Source organism: Solanum dulcamara, chromosome 8 (assembly GCF_947179165.1).
Source record: "Solanum dulcamara chromosome 8, daSolDulc1.2, whole genome shotgun sequence".
In the NCBI taxonomy this organism is placed as follows: domain Eukaryota; kingdom Viridiplantae; phylum Streptophyta; class Magnoliopsida; order Solanales; family Solanaceae; genus Solanum; species Solanum dulcamara.
In genome coordinates, this window is record NC_077244.1 from 50,532,815 (window position 1) to 50,552,226 (window position 19,412).

Sequence of the window (19,412 nt, forward strand, 5' to 3'; positions counted from 1 at the left end):
GTGGTTCGATGATCATTATTTCATAGGTTTGTGTCTATATGTTATTGTCAAACGTGTCTCTGTCTCTCATGAGTTTAAAGAGTTAATTTTTTTTTACTTTAAGTATGATCGTTGTTTTTGATATAATATTGTTATTAATCATTTTTTCATACTAATTCTTGTATTACTAGACTTAACCTTTCTGGATGTGAGCATTTGTTTAAAATTTCCCTATCTGCTCATGGTTAGGTCTCTTTAATATTAATTCAGTCGTAATCTTGTGCTGATTTAAGACTAGACTTTTGGTTATAGTATGTCTCGAGTTCATGTTTTGTTTAATTTATTCTCTTTATGTGTGTTTGAATCACTACTAAAAAACTATCAAAAAATGATGCAAAAAAGCGACGGACTACGTCGCTTTTTTAGTACGTCGCTTTTTTGGTCAAACTCGATACATAAAGCGATGCAGTCACTTTCGTCGCTTTTTTGCTCGACGCTTTTGAAAGAGTGACGGACAGAGCCATAAAAAACGACAGACTGCGTCGCCCCTAATGTTTTTTAATTAAAAAATATATAAAATAAAACGACGGACTCTGTCTTTTTATTTTTTTTAAAAAATAATTATTTAATAAAAGCGACGGATTAGTAGTCTCCATCCGTCGCTTTGTTTATATTGGTCTTCTTAAAATTTTACAGAAAAGCAACGGACTTTGAGTCTCTATCCGTCGCTTTTTTGGGAAAGTATAAAAAAAATCCAGAAAAGCGACGGACTAAAGGACCCTGTCCGTCGCATTTCCCCAACATTTTTGATAGCAAAACCCACCTGCAATCAAATTTCAATTCACTTTTATTCAATTCAGCCCATTCAAACACAAATAACAACAAACAAAATACGCAAAATACATAATAACAAATATAATTAAACACTTAAAATGAATAAAATCATAATTTAGAACGATTTAAAGTGTTTCAAAGTTAACAAAAAATTTCAAAATATTCATAAACTAACATAGGAAACTCTAAGGACTATTTGCTATATATTCATCACTATCGTTGGAATCATTCAGAGTGGACTCTCTTGAATAACGAGGCGGAGGCTGACGGGCGAGATTGAGCACTTGTTCTTTAATTTTTTCAACTTCTTCATTCATACTTTTTTTATCTGCGACCCTTCTTTTTTCTGATTCTGTCAATGTGCATGTAAGATCTGCAATTTGCTAAGACACTACAGCTATCTGAACCCCGTCAATGGCCTCGGCTTGATGCAACGATCCAATACCTTCTAAACCTGATTGAAGTCGTATATATTCGGCCCTTGTGGTTGCCTCCAACCACTTTTTCTATCTAAATTTGAGTGAACTGTTTAGGCGTTAGCTAAACCGAATCTCCCATCTCACATATGTGTCGTTCATAATCTTGCTGCATATTAGAAAATAAAAGTTATAATCAATATATATATATATATAATAAAAATAAAACTTAGAATCAAAATATATTATATATTATATCTTAAATAACTTACATAGGCTCGTTCGGCCCTTTCCTCCACCCACTCATTCGGATCCGACTCATTAGTCTTTTTCTTCACATGAGTCTTTTTAAAGACTTCATGACGATAGGGAGTGCGTCCCAATTCTTTTTCCTATACATAAAAATACAATTAATGAAATAATATTTTGTCAAATAATTTATTTCAGAAAATGAATTTAAACTTAAAATTTAGAAACCTTACCATCTCCCTCTGAATTGTACCAATATTCTTTGCACCTCCGGTGTGCAACGAGCCACCCTTTAGGATGACTCTTTCTTTTTTTTTCTTGATCGGACAAAGCCTTGAATTCTTCGATATCTCAATACCGACATAATTCTTCAAATATATGAGGCAGCATCCAACTCGAAGGTGCCCGATCATCCCTAGCTTTCTTTAGCCAGCTAGATAGTCTGGCGCTCGCTTTTCTTTCAAAAGTGATCGCAATGACCATATTGTACCCTGTCTCCCAAGTACATAAAGTCTAGAAAAAATGAATAACGTTAAATAATTAGCTAAGTAAAGTATAGTAAAAATATTAAACGTAATTTAAAAAAATAGATTTAAACATATATATACCTTGAATTCATTAAACATTATCTGACGGATAATATTTGGAATCTCCCGCCAATAGTGATAGGGCTCAGTATATAGCCTCCTAACACTCTCCTGAAGACCCCTAGAAGCCTCCTTCGAAGGATGCAACTTGCAAGACACATAATAAATATATAATTATATTATCAATAAGTTATTAACGTAGCAAAAATAAATAAATAAAACATTAAACTTATGAGGATCCATCATGACTCTCCCAAGTCTGTCCCTCTGCCCAGGAGCTAACCCAGACACATCATGTACTGCCTCTGGTCTAGCAGAATATGGGTCACAGTTAATTGTCTTTTTATAGTAGTGAAGCTTCGTCTTCCACGTTGTTTAGATCCTCGATCACAATGATTAAAAATTGAAATTGATGGATACATTGGATCACTATCACCTTCATCATTGCGATTAGGCCTATTTCTCTTACATGGAACTTCATCCCTAAAGTCATAGGAATAAAAGTCACCAATTTCTCTCGCAATATGAGCTTGAACAATTGAGCCTTCGATTTTTTCTCTATGTTTAATTGTTTGTTTGCAGCTTTCAATTTTTCTAAATATATATTAACTAATAATTATAGTATATATAAGAAGAATAAATTAATTATTTATAGAAGAAAAATATTACCTCTCAAATGGATACATCCACCCTGTTTGAACTGGACCTACAAGGCGGGCTTCTTTTACAAGATGAATTGGAAGATGCTCCATCACATCAAAAAATACATGATTTTTTTTTTCTAGCTTTGTAGTAATAATAGAAATATTTTCCTCCATCCTGTCTAAACTACTTTCCAACAACTTTTCAGAACATAAATCTCTAAAGAAAAGACTTCTCTCTGTGATTGGCTTTCATATCTTGTCAGGTAGATGGATAAAAGCGATAGGAATCAATGTTTCCATGAATACATGACAATCATGGTTTTTCATACCTATCAACTTTTCTTCATTCAGATTTATCCGCTTACCCAAATTCAAAGCATATCCCTCTGGCATTCTTAAATTTTTAACCCACTGACATATATCACGTTTCTCATCCAATGTGAATGAATAATTGGCTTTAGGCTTGACAGTTTTATCATTTTGTAATTCTTGCAACCATAATTCTTTTCTCCTACAGTATTCTTGTAAGTCCATTCTAGCTTTTGTGTTGTTTTTTATCTTGCCCTTAACATCCATCACTGTGTTAAATAAATTGTCAAAATATTTTTTCTCAATGTGCATCACATCAAGATTATGTTGTAGGATATTATCCTTCCAATATGGAAACTCCCAGAATATGCTCTGTTTGTTCCAATTATGTTCAACAACATATCCAAGAAGTCTATATGGTGGAGTTTCTGTAATTTTAGGCAATTGAGAAATTCTCCCCCAAATTTGATGTCCTGTCAATGATGGAGGTGGAGGGTCATTTTCAACCCTGTCTTTTTTAATACATGTTTCATCTTTCTAAACTCATGGTTCATTGGCAAGAACTGACGATGACAATCAAACCATGATTTTTTTCTGCCTTACTTTAAGGTGAATGCCTTACTATGTTCCATGCAATGAGGACAAGCAAGCTTTCCAGCAGTCATCCAACCAGACAACATTCCGTATGCAGGAAAATCATTAATAGTCCACAATAAAATAGCACGCATAACAAAATTCTGCTTAGTTGATATATCGTAAGTCACTACTCCTTCAAACCACAATTGTTTAAGCTCATCTATCAATGGTTATAGATAGACATCAATCAAACTTTTATGATTGCGAGGACGTAGAATAACACAGCTTAGAAAGATGTACGGACTTATCATGAACATTTCAGGAAAAAGGTTGTGCGGGATAAGAAATACAGGCCAGCAAGAATAAGGTGAGGTAGCATTAGAGAATGGTGTGAAGCCATCTGTACACAATCCCAACCGTACATTTCTTGGTTCACTAGCAAAATCAGGATACATGTTATCAAAATGTTTCCATGTTTTTCCGTTAGATGGATGTGACAAGACACCTAGAGGCCTTCTATATTCACGGTGCTATCTTATATGTGAGGTAGACCTCATCGATGCATACAACCTCTTTAATATGGGAATAAAAGGTAAATAATGCATCGCCTTAATTAGGATCATCTTTCTAGCAGGAGTCCTCTTATAATGAGCTTGTCCACAAAACTTATAATTTTCTAATTCACTATCAGTCTTGTAGAAAAACATGCAGTCATTAACACAACAATGAATTCTATCATACGACAATCCTAACTTGGAAATCAATCTCTTTGCTTGATAGAAGCTCTTAGGTATGTTAAACTCAGTATTAACCAGTTCGCCCAAAAGATCAACCATTGAGTCCATAGCTGCATGAGGAACACTCCAATCTGATTTAATATTCATTAACCTAACTGCAACTGAAAAAGCAGAATACGGACTCCCTTCACATAGTAGACGACTAGCCTCTTCTAAATGTTGATAGAAGTATCTTGCTTCTTCATTAGGAGTTTCATCAAAATATTGTTCGGGTTCCATCCCACCTTGAATCCCGAAGCATCATTAACCATTTCATGAACTCTATCATGTTGAAATGTATAATGTTGAACTCTATCATGTAGAACCCTATCATGTTCAATCCTAATTTTACCATGTGGTGCAAGCATATTATATTCATCCACGGGCTGCAGATTATAATATATATTATTCAATCTATTTATTTCTCCATGATCAATCCATACAAAATATCTAGGCTTAAATTCATTACCATACAAATAAACCATAACTATATCTGGATTAAAAAATTTCAAGCACCTACATTCACGACAAGGACACCAAACCAATCCATTTCGCTTAAAAACATCAAGTGTCATGGCATGATCGATAAAACTTCTTACACCGTCAATAAATTCAGGTTTCAAACCACCACCAACTTCATAATGCATGCTATACATCCAAAAATGATGATCCATCTACAAAATTACATATATTCAAGCTTAATTAATTAGTTCATAATTGCTACAATTCATCGAGACTACAAATTCTAATTAATTCAAGTTATAATCAATTAATTCATATAATAATTAAGTTTAAGTTATGATTAATTCAATTTATAATTAATTAATTCATATAATAATTAAGTTCAAGTTATGATTAATTCAATTTATAATTAATTAATTCATATAATAATTAAAGTCCAAGTTTATAACTTGAATATCTTCCAAACATAAAAAATCCTAAATTCTAATTTCTAATTACTTCATGTTCTAACCGTAATTTTATCTTCAAAAACACTTCAAGTCCAACTAACACAATACCCAATTCACAATCTAATTGAAAAAAAACCACAATTCAAACTAAGGCCCTAAAATTTTCACAAGAACTAACCAACTTAACATAACATTTGAACATCAACAACACTTTAATTCCAACTCCAAAAAATATTCAATTCACAATTTAATTCAAAAAAAAATCCCAACTCAAAGAAAAGACCTAAAATCTAATTTCTAACATTCATCAATTCAAAATCACATATACAAATTAATTATGTTAATAACATACATTAAACAAATTAAATAAAATAAATTAACTAACAAATCAATAAATTAATTTTTTTTTCAAAATTAAAAACCCCTAAAACTAACTAACCTTATTAACAATATGGAGAGAGAGGCTGACGGTGGGGAGGGGCGGCGACAACAACGGCGACAGGAGAGGGCGTGGCGGCGGCAGCGGCGGGGGGTAGGAGTTGGAATTTTTAGAGAGAAGGGGGAGGGTTTAGAGAGAGAGAGAGAGAGAGAGCAGAAATGAGAAAAAAGTCAGGTTTGAGTTTCAAATATTTCAGAAAGAGCGACGGACAGCGTCGCCCTGTCCGTCGCTTTTTTTAAGTAGTTGACCGTCATTTTGACCAAAAAAGCAACGGACTGGGAGACGTTGTCCGTCGCTTATTTTAAAATAAATTGATAAATAAAATATAATAAAAAACGACGGGCGGAGACGCAATTTTTAAATAATATTTAATTATTTACAATTAAAAGCGACGGACTCCGTCATTATTTTTATTTTATAATTAATTTTTAAATATATTTATATATGGCGCAAAAATCCACCAAAAAAGCGACGGACATATAGTCCCTGTCCGTCACTTTTTATTAGAAAAATTTTAAAAAATTAAAAAAAAAAGCAACGGAAAGCGTCTCAAATTCCGTTGTTTTTTTTTAGCGACGCAGTCTGTCGCTGTTATTTTCGTCATTTTTTGACAGTTTTTTAGTAGTGAATTTCAACTTCTCGTTGTAGTCATATTACTCCAACTTTATGTATTTTGAGGATAGTTGTTTAGGATTTCGAATGGCCTGAAAATATGTGACAATATGCTGCCTCTAAATTAGTGTCGTCTTTGTTTGTCTCCAATTTCATTATGGTTTAGATCCTTAATTGTTTTCCATGTATAAAAAAATCAACTCCACATAGTTTTCCAAATTTCCTATTATTTTTTTTTACTTTTTGTGGTTCTATCTAATTTAGATCATGATGATAGCCATCTGGAGTATACGTTTGATAGAATAAATATTTATTTTCATGTTCTTCGAATTTGCTGATTGCTCACTATTTTAGTTTAAAGTATTTCATTTTAAAATCAAATTCTTCTCCGATAATTATTCTTTGTACATAATAAAACTATTATATCCTCTTTGATGTAGTAATTCATATTTGGGTTGTTATAGTAAATGGTTTATTGCTAAGTTTTGAGACTAGCTCTTCATTCACTATGTTGGTTCGATTATGGTTAAGTTTTTGGGTTTTACTTTATTTGTTTCAACTATAATGGTGTTTCTTGTTAGAAATAAAACTATAGCACCTATCCTCATCTTGTGTTTACTTCCCCATTTTACTGCCTTGAGTTTCATATGCTATGAATTAAATTTATGTGATATTAAACATGTGTTATTTATAGATTTTGATGATGATTTGTTGAAATGAAAAATAGCTTTCTTTGGAGATATGCCTGCATTTACTTTAGTTCTGATCCATTTTCTAATATGGCTTTATTTGATTAGTTTGCTTAAAAAATTAATTTTTTTTATTTCATCTAAATTTGCTTCTAATCCGTATCATTTTTCTGTGCATGATTTGTCCCCTGAATGAGTTCAATTGGACTCATGTTTACGTGCAATTCTTCATGTTGGGCTGAAACCCAACACACCTTTTCGAGTCAGTCTCGCTAATTATTCATCAAGCATAAGGCCCAAAAGTCGGTGTATAGGTTCCCGTAGTTAATTTATAGGTGTTGGAGCGAAAATTGATTGATATACAGTCCATGTATATCAGATAATACATGGGAAAAGTGATTGTATACATTGATATATAGTGATATACAACTATGGTATACAGAAATAAAATGGGCCAAAGGCCCAAAATACAAGTGACCAAACAGCTTAGTCCAGACGTACATAAATTAAGTGTTGGGCTAGATTTTCGTATTTTATTGATTTATATTGATTCAGATTATAATAATTTATTTACTTATGTTATTTATAAATGTTTAGATATTAATTATAGTTTTGTTTAACTTGTTAGATTCCCCTAAAAAAGGAATCATTTTTTTGTGATCAATTTGCCTTTTTTTTAAGAAAAAAAATAATAATTTTACTTGAATGATATCCTTTATTTAGTCATTTTGATCCAAAGTCTTCCTTTAAATTTATTTCAAAGTGTTTCAAGCAATTATTTTTTCAAATGAATGTAAATGTCTTTTATCTAAATTATTTTTTCTAAGTTAACCAAATTTTTTAAATCATTGGATAACCGCATGTTAGCGGCTATTTTAAGTGCTAAAACCTTCTTAAAATAATAATATGAACCTCTTACTCAATTTTCTCTAAATTGTTTTGACTTAATTTGTTAAAGTCTTTTAAATTAAAGTTTTCTTAATTTCTTTTAAAAATTAAGTGACGATTCCTTTTTAAATTGATTTTTTCCTAAATCAATTTTAAACCATCTTTTCAACACATAACAATAACTTGGGTCATTAAGCTTATGCTTCTTATGCATTGCGATTTTTCCATTTTTACTTTCAGAGACATTTTTTTGGAAAAAGATTCTGATATACATGTAACTTTGTCATTTAGAGCTAATATACCCCTTGTTATAAAAATGGTTCATATATACTCTCACTGTTAGACAAATGACTCACATAGTAAATTAATTCAGGTCAAAAAGTAATAAATTATTGTCTTTAACAAAAAAATTTAAAAAATTAATTTAAAATTAATTTTTTCACTTTCGTTGGAGGAAAATGGTATATGTGAGTGATTTGTGTAACAGTAAGGGTATATATGATCCACTTTCATAACGAAGGATATATTAATACCAAATAATAAAGTTAAGAAGTATATGAGACCCTTTTCTCCTTTTTTTTTTTTTTAATACTTTAAGTTTTGAGATAAAAATTATAAATTAGCATTTTTAGGGGGCAAAAATTAAACCACCACCAAAATAGGGATATTTATGCAATGAGCCCTTCAAATTAAACAAAATAGCAAGTCCAAGGGAACTCCATGGCAGCAAGTTTGTGAGTTGATCTGCAAAATCAAGTTTGAGTAGTTGCGGGATCGGAAGAAGGGGAGAAGGTGATGGGGATTATAAGGAGAAGTTTCTCATTGATAGCAGGCACTGTTTGCGGTATATACATAGCTCAGAACTACAACGTCCCTAACATTAACAACCTTATACAGAATGCCTTATTCAAAGCCAAAGATGTAGAAGAGAAATACCGCAAGCCCCCTAAGCCTGGCGATCGCCTTTAGATTGAGGTTAACCGATTCTTCTTCCTTTCAAATGTAAATTCGAATAATCCAACAGTTTTAACTCATAAATTTTGTGAATCTTCGACTAAATTTGAACTGATAATGATGACTTTTGTTCGCCTTTTTACTTAGTATCGCCTAATTTGTGTAATTGCGTTTAGTTGCTGTTGTTAATGCTCGACGTTGTAGTTAGGCTTCAAGGTTAAGCAGGATGTACACCAATTCCCCTTTTCTGTTTGAGAATTCAAACGGTAGACCAGTCTTCACTGGCAATTTCTGAATGTAGACAGAGATCAACCACAAGACAATGTATAAACAATAATTTTTGTATAGAATCAGAACATCAGTACAATATATTTCTTGAGAAATTTGCGTTGCTGTGCATCCATCATAGTGGAATGTTTACCAGCAATCAGATTTTGTTAATTTTAAAACCTAGGAAGTATCTGAGAATTGTTATGGTATATGGCCTATAAGTTTTGTTTGTAATGATGAATAGTTGCATAGGTGCAATTGGCTGCTTCCATATTGTAATCGTTTATTGGTTAAGATTTATCTACCTTTTGATCTTTCACATTGAAATTTACACCAGAAGAGTAATTTTGACAGTCTGACTAGAGAACTTTGGAATATTGTTTGGCTGCGGATACCTGTTCATTTCCTAATTGGGACTAAACCATCTAGCTTTGGTCCATTTTTTTGGAACATACTAAGCATGATTACTTTTGGAATGACTTTCCTTATGACATTGCTTGACAGCTATTACCTATTTGGTGATGTTTTTTTCCCAATTATTTGACCGTCAGATATGTGTCCTTTGTGAGCCCTCAATGTTCAGAAGAGATTGCGGTTTCTGGGAGGTAAAACCAGTCTATCGTTAATGTGCCTTTGAAAGATCATTTAGAAAAGCGTTTGCAAAAATAGTTTTTGTAGGATTAGAGTGTCTGAATAAGTCTATCTTCTGAAACAGTTGTATGTTACGGATGTTTTCTGAAAACAGAAACTAAATTGCAAGCCATGATTTTGTACAAGTATCACCTAGACCCATGTCATTCATTACAACTCCCTTATGATGTAAACATTGAATCCAAAAACAAAACATGTATTTTCCTAGAAAATCATATAAATATAAAATAAAGGATTTGTTCAAGAGAAGCCCTCAGGACTTAGTTCAAGTGGCAAAGGCTGAGAGGGATTTGTGACTTTGGTCATAGGCTCGAGCCTTGCGCCTGCGAACTAAGCCTATATTTAAGTGGAGAAAGGTAGAGGGGCAGGGCCATTTGGGCTGCGGCTGGTCCTAAGGATTGGCCTCGAAGGTTTTCTCGGTCATCAAAAAGAAAGGAAATGATTAGTTCAAGAGCTCTAATTGTTTTACATTTTGGGAAAATGTTTAACACGAGAGGAGCTTATGAAATTCTTTTACATAATAAAAAGGAAAGATGAAACAGTTAAAAAGAATTTTAAAAAAGAAGAGGATTGGGTCAAAATGATAACATTTAAAAGTTTGTGATTTTTGTTAGGTTTTTGGTGGAGAACAAGGATTTTTTTTTATGGTTTTGTGAAAAAATAATTAAGTCTTAGTTATGTTCATATGTTTATTTTAGATCCAATGTTTTCCAGGAGTCTTTTAGACTAGTCAGAGATTTATATGCCGAGAAAAAATATAGAGAACTTCTAGTGCTCTTTTGTTTTTATTTCATATAATATTGGACTAGTATGAACTTAAATGAAGCCACATGGACATTGAGTATTCATCTCCACTTATTGTTGTTGTTTTGGTTCTTCTGAAATCAATTGGTTTTGGTCTCTGAAAGCAAATTTATCATGTCAAAAAACCTTAGTTTGGGACACCAAAAACTTTTGGGAGCACGATAATCTCCCCCCCCCCCCCCCAACTAGTCCCTTTTTGCTAACTCAAGTTTGTGTGGTTCCTATGACCTCATCTAGACTTGTCTGAAATGGAATTATTACCACCCTGAGGGACCAAAAACCAAATTTAAGCTAGCCAGTGTAGCTCACGCGCTGCCACCTGTTCTTTCATGTCAGTTTCCTTTTACCAAATTTTATTTTGCTTTCTTTTTCAGTTTTTTATCCCACCATCTTCGGCTTATCGTTTTTTCAGATTTCAACCCTACCCACTTAAGATTTCAACTTCTTTCTCCTACCACAAACTTGTCTTGAGACATGCCAATTGTCCACAAACTTTCGGTGTGTAGTTAGCAAAAGGAAATAAGTTGTGGGAGAGGGTTTATGTATTCTGCCATTGTTTTTCTAAGAACTATTTGAACTGAAAACAACCTTGGGCGGAGTTTTACATTCATCTAGGAGAAGATAAGGATGTCAAAGAGGACAACAACAACCACTGTGCTTCAACCTCCAGACTAGTTGGGATTGGCTGTATCAATCCTCAACAACCACGTGAAATAGATAAATAAGTCATCTTGCTGTAGTGGAAATTTAAAATGCAAAATCATTTTCCAACCTACACCTGGCATTGGATGTACACAGTGCTTTTTCATTCGGGTGTCTCACAAATACTTTGATGCTTACTTATGAACCACATAACCCTTTAATAGGCACAATTGATTTGCAGCAACGAATCTTTGCTGGTATTCTCCGCAAGCTATGACAACTATAATCTCGTAAAAATGATTTTTGTTGAGTGCTGAATAGAATCTTAGGATCATCACTTTGGCAAATCAATTGCATTCTCGGTGTATGATTAATGGTTCACTACCTTAGGCAGTCTTTATTGATGGAAAAAATGCAACACAACTCATTTCGTAAAGGTTATGGCAATATAATGGGCTAATGACATTTGATTTCTACTGATGTTTGTTCGATGGGACTACAAATACAAGAACTGACAAGATTCAAAATATTGAACTCTTGCAAAGTTCATGCTTTCTCTCTGTCATTGATGTAATTAAGAGTTGTGAGAATTGCAGCAGGAACCTGTAATATGCGCACACTATGCAACATTAGCTAGTTTTTTGCTGATATTTCTGTTGTTCCTCTCTCTTTTAGGGTTCTACTTCAGAGTGTCATGAGATGAAAGTGCTTTCTTATATCGTGTTTTTAGCCATTGGTGGACTTGGTAAAGGATCAGCTCAATGAAACCTAGTAGAGGATAGCTATGTAAATATGCAAGCTTATATATTTTTTTTTATCCAATTAGAAGCAGTATGTCCATGCAATATTTATCTACTTCCAATCAGCAATTTGTCACTCTTGATTGTTCAGAGTGTCATGAGATGAAAATGCTTTATTATATTGTGTTTTTAGCCATTTGCAGACTTGGTAAGGAATCAGCTCAATGAAAGATAGCAGAGGATAGTTATGTAAATATGCAAACCTTATATATTTCTTTTTATCCATTTAGAAGCAGTATGTCCATGCAATGTTTATCTTTTTCCAATCAGCAATTTGCCACTCTTGATTGTTGAGACAATAATATGACTTTGCAAAACGTTTCCTTGGAATTTTAGTTTTAAAAGAAGTTTCCTCAGAATGTAGTCATTACAAATTTTCTTTCCAAGAAATAATGATAAAAGTTGTCCTCATTGTTTTAGACTTTTCACAAGTTAAGCTCTTCTTTTATGTGTCCATCGCTGCTATTCTTGTAGTATTCTACTTTATGCAGGATAGCAAGCCATACGTAAGTTTGTCTTTTTGGCATACTTGTGAAAGGAGAAATCTAAATTCCTTGGGAAATGACATACTTAGAAGTATTGATTCTAACTTCTATAGTCTAGATATTGGGAGAAATCAATGATAGAAGTGCACTTCTGCTGTTCTGCATTCTTTCTTACTATAGTATATGCAATTGTGGCTATATCTGGTGCGTTGTCTACTTCCTGCTGAGTTGGTGTTCTTTCTTTTGCTGCAATTCTTAAAGGTAAAAGGGGCCAAGCCACATGTGAAACTTGTGCATGTTGCTCTTAGTGTGAGTAAAGTGCAAGAGTTAAAATGGCCATGTAGATTGTTTGCTTTAACTACGGAGGTGGTTGTATAGCTCTGCGGGAGTGGGACAATAATGTATTGGTCTTTGCAAACCAACATTTTAAAGTCATTTTATTTAACGCGTTTGGTACTTTACCAAAATTAATTGTTTGTTTGTTTCATTTCAAGAGATTACTGGATGAAATGTTGCAAATAAAATGCATTTGAAGCCATATGTTAGTCTAAATGATCTTATGCGCATATCATTTGCTCTTTCATATTCATACCATATTTAATCTCAACAACAGTTGATGGGAGCTCGTCTTGAAATTGCACACATGTAATAGTATTTTTCAAGATCAAATGGGTTTTAGCATGTTCAGTTAATTCTCAGGTTAGCTCGAAAGAAAGGCTGGTTTGTCTTCACGATGTTTGGATTGTATGGGAAGTATTGACCTTGCTTGCTGATACATCGTGCCCTGAGTACATATTTGGATAATATAATAAGGATATTTTCCGTCAACCTACCAAAAGAGACATTAGGGATCTGCGTTCAGTTAAATTTGTCAAAATCTAGTCTAGTACCATAAGTAGGAGAGTTTCGTGAAAAGTGTAGTCGTGATTGTTCAGAAACTTATGAGACTCGAACGCCTTCCTTTATTCACTGATAATACTTGACCTTTTAATGTAGTGTTCTATCGACTATTGTCATTCTCCCCTATGTTAAAGTTGAGCTTTGGTGGTGCAGAGCATACTGGTCCCACTTCTTTTCTTCTTTTTTTTGGCATGGCATGGCATTACTATGTATGTAAAAAAATAAACATATTTTTCTGGTCCTGATGCTAGTTGAAATTGATGATATGATTGATAGGCATGCTCAAAGCTTTGTAGTTCGATCCCAGATATTGCATCAACAAGAGACACCATTTTGGGGTTGGGAAAAGAAATCCTTCAATCCCTATTGAAACACGAAGTACCCTCTAGACGTTGGATTCGACAAGTTATTTTGACGAGCCATCTTTTTCTGATTTGTTTATTGTAATTGACATTGTTAAGATCCGGTTAGACATGCGATATGAGATCATAATTTGAAATAAGATTGATTTGAAATTGAAGTTTTATTTGAATATGCAATTTAGATTTTTAAGTTATATTTTCTTTTTCATAAACATAGTAATTCCACAAGTTGTGAAAACTATAAAAAAAAAAAATCAATTCTTATACAATCTTAACAAATGAGCAAATTGTAGTCCATAGACAAGATCTCGTAATAGCCTAAAATGCTACATTGATAAATTACATAGTTTATGTTCTTTTTATAAATAAGTGTGTGATTACAATTTTTTAAATACACATAGTTTAATAAAGATCCACTAGTCAATAATTGTAGTATCTAGTTATCCTTAATAAATCTTTCACATTGAGCATGAGGCTTTTTTTATAAAATTTAAAATGATAGGTTTTTTTAAAATAAAATACAAACTTATGAGTTAAGTTTTACATTTAAAAAAAATTTGAAATCACAATTTGGAATCTCAAATCATGTTTTTTTGAATAATTTAAAATTTAAAATCATGATCTCAAATCGCATATCCAAATATTGATTTGAAGTCATAACTTCATATCGAATATCCAAATCCAAGCTTGGAATTTAGGAAATGATATTGGGCTTAAGTGGTTGTATAGCCTTGTTTGATTTTTATATCTGGCTGATCTTACTTCTGAAAAGGAGATACTCCCTTCATTTTATGTCTTCTCTTTTTAGTCCGTTTGAAAAAAAAAAGGAACTTACATAAATTTTACTAGTTTAGGAGCTAATTACTTAGATACACTTTAGTTTGCAATATTACATATTTTACTAGATTTTGATACATCCAGATACGTCCAAATACATGTATCTCGGAATACATAGAGGCAAAATTAGGTTTAATTTGTTCAAAATACATTGTATCCAAGTGGATTCGCATGTATCTGGGATACATAACAAATCTCGCTCGCCTCTATCTCATCTCTCTCACCACTCTCCTATGTATCTGGTATCCAGATATATGCGAATCACATCTAATATATATATATATATATATATATATATATATATATATATATATATATATATATATATATACATACATGTATCTAGTGTGTATCTAATGTGATTGACATGAATTTGGGATACATAATGGATCTCACTCATCTCCCTCCTTATCTTGTTTGCCTCTCTCCCTATTTTAGTGTATCTGGTAGCTAAAATATATGTATCTAAGTATATTCTCCTCAATATATGGTAAGATACGTAATATATTGAAAGTATAAGTGATAATAGTATGTATGGTAGTGAAGTATGTCTAATTATGTAGTGTTTCCGAAGAAGAATGCATCTTTTCTTTTTTGATAATTTTTTAATTTTAACTTTCCACATGAAATGCTTTAGATCACATAATTAAAGAGCATTTTAGTACATTCTACATATCATTAGTCTAAGATCACAAGATTCAAAAATTATTCTTATTTTTAAAAAATTCGTCTCAAGTTAAACTCAGACAATCAAATTGAAATAAACAAAGTAGCAAACAACGAAAAATTTCCACCGCCGGAGGCACACAAAATGTACATGTGAATGAATATGTTTATGTGATGATCTCAAGGAGTCATCTCTAGTTTTCTCCCTTTCAGAGTCCATCTCACAAAATGATGAAGAATTCATATCCTCATCTTAAGTTGATTTGAGCATTTCCACCTTTTTTTCATGGCTAATAATATCCAAATTGGGTATTTGGATTATCACACAATATTATGGCAATCACACTTGAACCAGATTAGTAGACATAATTGGTCTAGATGATCCTTGAGATCTCAATTCTTGAATCTTTCCATTCACCTCAGTTACAACAATCCTAGTCAAAAACAAACCAGCAACCAAAGCTGCTCCCATCAACATTACAAAAACTGCATTCCAGCTCTCAGCTGAAATGTACCCTGTTAGAAATGGTCCAACTGCAGCACCAATTGATCCAGTTCCATCAATAATAGCGGTGACAGTTGCAAGCGCTCGTGAATTACCCTTCAAAGAGCTATGTGTTCCCAAGTCAGCTGAAACAGCAGTTGTTATCAATGCATAAGGGCCATTCACAAACACTCCAGTAATCAACATGAGGATGATGTTTATAGTCACAGAGATGTGTCCGTAGCTTCGGTATAGGTATAGAGATGGGATAGCACAGTACATGAAGCTAGCAGCTGTTATCGCTCTAGCATCCAACTGATCAGAGATGTAACCTGCTAGGATTCCACCTATTACCCCTCCAACATCAAACAACGTTGATAAGTTTCCAGATTCCTCGTTTGACAAGTATCGTCCATCTATTGCTGCAGAAACATTAAACGAACACAGAAGAAATGAGATACAATACTTTTACATAACAGAGTAAGAAAACAACATACTCCCTCCATCTCAATCTATGTGATGTAGTTTGACTTAGCACAGAATTTAAGAAAGACAATCTTTCCATTAAGAGTAAAATGAGCATCTTAAAGTAAAGTTGTTACTAAATATAGTAATGTATCATTCTTTTCGGAACTGACTAAAGAGGGAAGTGAGTCACATAAATTAGGACAGAGGAAGTATCTAACATGAGAAATATAGAACAATTAGCATTCATGCCTGTGTGGCTAATGTAGTAAGGCAGCCAATAGAGAAATGTGTAAGCCACCAACTTCGCGAAAAAAAGGCAAAGAGCAAACGTTGCAACACCCGGGATCTTCCATGCTTCTATAAAACCAACAGCGCCTGATTCCTCTTCTCTGTCTGATCTAGATCTCAAGAGAGGTTGTTCATTCACATCCTCGTCTTCTTTTCCGAGAGATAACAACACTTCATCTTCATCTTTATTACCTCCAACAGATTGGGGATTCACGGGTAACAAAAGGAACACTATCATGCCACTAAAAGCAATAAGGATACCAGGAACAACCATCGACCAACCCCATCCATATTTCAATAAGATTGAGGCGACTAATGATCCTGTAATGTTCCCAACAGACGTGTGAGCATTCCAAATGCCCATTATAAGTCCCCTCTTCTTCTTTCCAAACCAATTTCCGACTACTGCAACGACTGAAGGCCATCCAGTGGATTGTAACAATCCAGCAATCATTTGACCGATAAGATAGTAATAGAAACTATGGATGTTTGCCCAATATCCAACTCCAAAAAGAGCTGTGAATAAACCAGTTCCCAACATTCCCGCGGTCAAAAATACTCTCAAATCCATCCTATCGCCCACGTGCCCTGAGAAATACATTCCAATGGCATACACAAATAGGAAAGCCACATCAAGGTCTCCGAGCAATGTTGTTCCATCAGGGCCATCAAATGGAAACCAACCATCTCTAAACGATTTCCGAATACTATTTCCTTGCCATGGGAAATTTGGACCAATGTCAAGGGATTGGGGATCAAGTGCTTGTTTGACGATGCTTGTAGTTTTTCTATTAGCATGGTAACTTGTATATGCAAAAAATGTCACAATTAGAACAATGACTTGATATGTCTTGAAAGATAGGCTTGACTTCTTTATGCTCTCTATTAATTGAATTCCTAAGGGCTTGTTGTTATTCTTCTTCATTGTTGGCTCCACTAATAGGGAACTTGATCAAGATAAGATGATAAACAACCTGGATAAAAACGCACAAGACTAAATCATATAGACTAAATGTGCTTCTTCGTTATTGCATTTCCTTTTCAATTTTGCTTTGATATGTTTTACTTGAGTCGAATGTCTATCAAAAACAGTCGTTTTACCTTTACAATTAAAGGGCAAAGACTTACATACACACCACTACTCTCAGACCCCACTTTATGAGATTACACTGAATATATTATTGTTGTTATCGTCATCGTCTTTTTGAAGTTGAATTGCTACACAGAATAAAAAGGAAGTAGCAAAAATATCTAAGTGGTAATTAGGTGATCTTGAAAGTAAATATAAATAAATTTTCACATGGAACATGGCTTAGTGGTCTAAAAATGTAATTCAGTGTGACATTAAATGATATTGGAAGTGGCAAATATCAAATTACAAATTGTAAAAGGAGCACAAGTGTTTAATTTGTGACTGAAAACAAGTATTGTTTTAACAGCAAAATGAAGAAAGTGGCAGAGAAATACAGCCGACCATTAGAACAAACCAGAATTTCCTACGTCTTCTTTCTATACTATCTTGTTCTTTTACAACTCCCCCGTCTATTTCTGTGACACAATTTGAATTGATATTAATTTTTTAAAAATAAATGAAAGACTTTTAAAATTTGTTCCGTATTCAAATAAAATAGGAAAGGCAAAGTTAATTGTTAGTTTGTTACTTCCTCTATTTAAAAATAAGTGAATTGTTGAGGCAATGCATACTCATTAAGGAAAAAAAAAGTTTAGAACATAAATTAAATACCACTTTCCATTTTTGCTCTTTAGTTATTCTCAAACTATTTTTGAAAATATAAATAATTCAAAGTAAAAGCATAACTATAAACAATTAACTTTCTTGAAGAAATTTCCTTGAACTTGGAATAATTTACTTATTTTGAATTATGAAAAAAGTATAACAATTAAACAAAGGGAGTATCAAACTTAATTAGAAGTATGATTTTTCAAAATGAACTATTCCCTCCATACCATATTAGTTGATTAAATAAATAAAAATAGTTATTCCATGTTAGTTGATTATTTTTACCAAATTAAGAAAATATTAATTAATTTTTTCCCATATTATCCTTATAATTAATTTTTTAAGAAAAAATATTCACACATGTTTATAAAGTTCCAAAGAAATTTTTAAGATTGAATTGGTAAACTTACCATCTTATTTATGTTTTCTTAATATGCGTGTAAAAAAAAATGATCAACTAATATGGAACGGAACGGAGAGAATACTCACGTCAATTAAAACCAGAGATTTCGATGCCCTTTCCCTGATTTTACAATCCCAACACAATATTACACTCTCTGTGTCTCAATACAAAAAAAAGGAAAAAAACAGAGGAAGAAGATGAAAATAAAAATAGATTATAACTGCTCTTCACAAATTAAGTCATCCTAATCAAAACACAGGAAAGAAGCTGAAAAAGATGAATAATATAGTAACAATATATGTAGACAATATGAAGATTGTAAAGAAATTAGGCATATATGAAATGAATGAATTTCAGAGCTAACCTTGTCTTTCTGATCAATTCAGCTAGTTAATGAAAAGGAAGGGAAAGTATTGAATAAGCTTTTAGTAAAGCAGAGAGTGGGAAAGAATGGTTATATATAAAGGGAGTCTGAATCCATATTTATTTCTCATACATATATCACACTTTTTATTGAATTGATTTGACTTCAACCTCACGATACTGCAAAACGCTACTCCCATAAAAGCATCGTTTGACCTGACATGATATTTAAAATATATATAATAATTTTTACATATTTATTTGATTGTAAATCATTTCATAAAAGTTAATTTTTAAAAAAGTTTAAATTATAAAATTCTTTTTAAAACGAATTTTAAAAAAATTGCCACATAAAAATAAAATAAGAAAGAGGAAGTACACAAAA

At 32.7% G+C, this 19,412-nt stretch overlaps 2 protein-coding genes across 4 annotated transcripts; one reads left to right on the top strand and one right to left on the bottom strand.

The window, feature by feature from the left end:
• The first annotated feature begins 8,680 nt into the window (after window positions 1-8,680).
• LOC129901723 (uncharacterized) lies at window positions 8,681-9,433 on the top strand. Its single transcript, XM_055976978.1, has one exon. The coding sequence runs from the start codon at window positions 8,705-8,707 to the stop codon at window positions 8,876-8,878; it is 174 nt and encodes a 57-aa protein (XP_055832953.1). The 5' UTR covers window positions 8,681-8,704; the 3' UTR covers window positions 8,879-9,433.
• A 5,870-nt stretch (window positions 9,434-15,303) lies between these two features.
• On the bottom strand, window positions 15,304-19,162 carry LOC129900655 (putative glycerol-3-phosphate transporter 1). Of its 3 annotated transcripts, none has more exons than XM_055975669.1 (3): window positions 19,029-19,162; window positions 16,482-17,494; window positions 15,304-16,186 (listed from the first exon to the last, which is right to left on the bottom strand). In XM_055975669.1, the coding sequence occupies exons 2-3, from the start codon at window positions 17,443-17,445 to the stop codon at window positions 15,621-15,623; spliced, it is 1,530 nt and encodes a 509-aa protein (XP_055831644.1). In that variant the 5' UTR covers window positions 17,446-17,494; window positions 19,029-19,162; the 3' UTR covers window positions 15,304-15,620. The 3 variants fall into 3 exon arrangements, with proteins under 3 accessions (XP_055831644.1, XP_055831646.1, XP_055831645.1); XM_055975671.1 differs by lacking the exon at window positions 19,029-19,162 and adding an exon at window positions 18,751-18,784; XM_055975670.1 differs by lacking the exon at window positions 19,029-19,162 and adding an exon at window positions 17,649-18,206.
• Between the last annotated feature and the right edge of the window lie 250 nt (window positions 19,163-19,412).